The 1,969-nt window shown below is 38.4% G+C and overlaps 1 protein-coding gene across 1 annotated transcript; it reads right to left on the bottom strand.

Moving 5' to 3' along the window:
• Window positions 1-524: 524 nt before the first annotated feature.
• Window positions 525-1,338, bottom strand: Npm1l1 (nucleophosmin 1 like 1). The gene is made up of 3 exons (XM_039096580.1): window positions 1,299-1,338; window positions 814-1,006; window positions 525-702 (listed from the first exon to the last, which is right to left on the bottom strand). Exons 1-3 carry the CDS (start codon window positions 1,336-1,338, stop codon window positions 525-527), a joined length of 411 nt encoding a protein of 136 aa, XP_038952508.1.
• Window positions 1,339-1,969: the final 631 nt, after the last annotated feature.

Below are 1,969 nucleotides of genomic sequence, written 5' to 3'. Positions count from 1 at the left end.
TTAGAGCATAGAGAGTTCTGAGGCAAAGGGTGAGTGCAGCAGCTGCAGTAGACACTGTTAGGTATCATTTATTTTAAGTACATGGGTCTAGATGTGCTTTGGAGTTTGGGACTCCTTAGATTTTGAAATATTTGTATATCCATAATTAAAAAAATATTACAAAAGGACACTACATCTTTTTTTTTTACTTTATTAAAATACTGAGTTTATTTCACAGGTATATTTTTGTCTCCCTACCATTTCCACATCTGACCACCACTATTACTATGTCCTATCATAACATTCCAATCATACTTAAAACCAAGTAAAGGGTGGAGTTCCATCCTTGAAAACTAAACAGGCTTTTTAGACAACACATTCTTGGCTATTGAACCTGGATATTTATCAAACACAGTAGGGAAAGTTCTCACTTTGCATTATGAAAAGGACAGCCAGATAGCAATTATTACAGAAATGAAGTAAAACAGAATTATTTCAAACTGTTTAAGCCATTTTCTTAGAGACTTTCTCCACTGCCAGAGATCTCACTGGTCAGTCATCCTGAAACAATTCTTCACATAATTAATGAACTTGACTTCCACTGTGGGAAGAGAACCACCTTTTTCTATACTTGCTGGCATTTTTGCCTTAATGTCTTCTACAGAACTAGGTCCTTTGGGTGCTTTGGGAGTTTTTTCCTGTTTTTTTGTTTTTTTGTTTTTTGTTTTTTTTGAAGGACTCTTGACCCTTTTTGATCTTGGTGTTGATGGTTTTAAATCTTTCCCATTTTGGTTTGATTTTTGTGCATTTTTGGCTGTGGTATCTCATACAGATTTCTTCACTGGAACCTTTTCTTCAGTTTCCTCTTCATCATCATCATCATCGTCGTCCTCATCATCTTCATCACATTTTACGTTCTTCTGTGGGACCTTGTTACCACCTCCAGGAGCAGATCTCTTTTCAGACATGCCTAACAGTTTTACATCTTCCTCTTCTTCATCTTCTGACTCTGCATCTTCCTCTACAACTACAAGGTGCTGTCCACTTAAGTGCACAGGCCCTGAACCACACCTCAACCTTAAGACCTCAGGTGGTGTAATTGCGAAGCCCCGGAGGGAAACTGTTGGTTGTACAGACATTTTCAAAGTTGCCAGTGTTACTTTAATTGGAGCCTTCATATTTCCTTCCTTCTGCCTCTATGAGGTGTAACTCATCTTTTGCCCCTGCTCCTAAACTGACTGTTCTTAATGATAAACTGTGCTCATTTTCATCATTAGCCACTTTAGAGTGATAGTGTTTGTCAGCCTTTAGTTCACAACCAAAAAGGTAGTTCTGAGGCCTAAGAGGGCTCCTGTCCATGCCCATCGAAGTCTTCCATGAGGTAGAGGTGCACACTTCAGTGTGAGAGAAGCCAGACGGAAAACAACTGCCTACTGTTCCGCAGAACTGACACGCAGGGCAGAATCACGTCCGAACACTACATCTAATCTCAGATCAGGGAGTATTTCATAAACACACTAAACCAGCAGTCTGAAGATACTTTTTTTGCACAACTACAGAGTACCTGGATTTTAGTAGTGAGCAATCACGTGACCTCAGTGTTATTTCCTTTTTTGTGTGTACACTATGTGCTATCTACTAGAATGGTATGGTATTTTGAAGCAATTTGGATTTTGTGTTTTCAAGTTAGAAATAGTTTCGCATTTCACTAAAATCAATTAACTTACTAACTTTCAAATTAGGTCAAATTTACCTGTACTTACATACTTTTTTTCTAGATTTGTTCCCTCATAGCTACAGCTTTCAGTTTTCTCACGTTTACATTCTATTTCCTCCCTTGTTTGCATACATCTGTGTGTGCTCATCTGGAGTTGTACCCTGTGCAAGAAGCAGTCAAAAGTCCACTTTTCCTCATATCCCAAAACATTTTCAGGCCTAACTCAATTGACGAACACTTGTGATTTAAGCACATTTTAGTCTGAACACAGAG

Source organism: Rattus norvegicus, chromosome 1, assembly GCF_036323735.1.
Source record: "Rattus norvegicus strain BN/NHsdMcwi chromosome 1, GRCr8, whole genome shotgun sequence".
Lineage (NCBI taxonomy): Eukaryota > Metazoa > Chordata > Mammalia > Rodentia > Muridae > Rattus > Rattus norvegicus.
This window is presented reverse-complemented; position numbering and strand designations above follow the sequence as displayed.

Coding starts and splice junctions, on each gene's coding strand:
- Npm1l1 (XM_039096580.1), bottom strand. CDS start 1,338: ATGGACAGGAGCCCTCTTAGGCCTCAGAACTACCTTTTTG. Junction 1,007..1,298: donor GCCTCAGAACTACCTTTTTG/GTTGTGAACTAA, acceptor AGCACCTTGTAG/TTGTAGAGGAAGATGCAGAG. Junction 703..813: donor GAAAAGGTTCCAGTGAAGAA/ATCTGTATGAGA, acceptor TTCAAAAAAAAC/AAAAAACAAAAAAACAAAAA.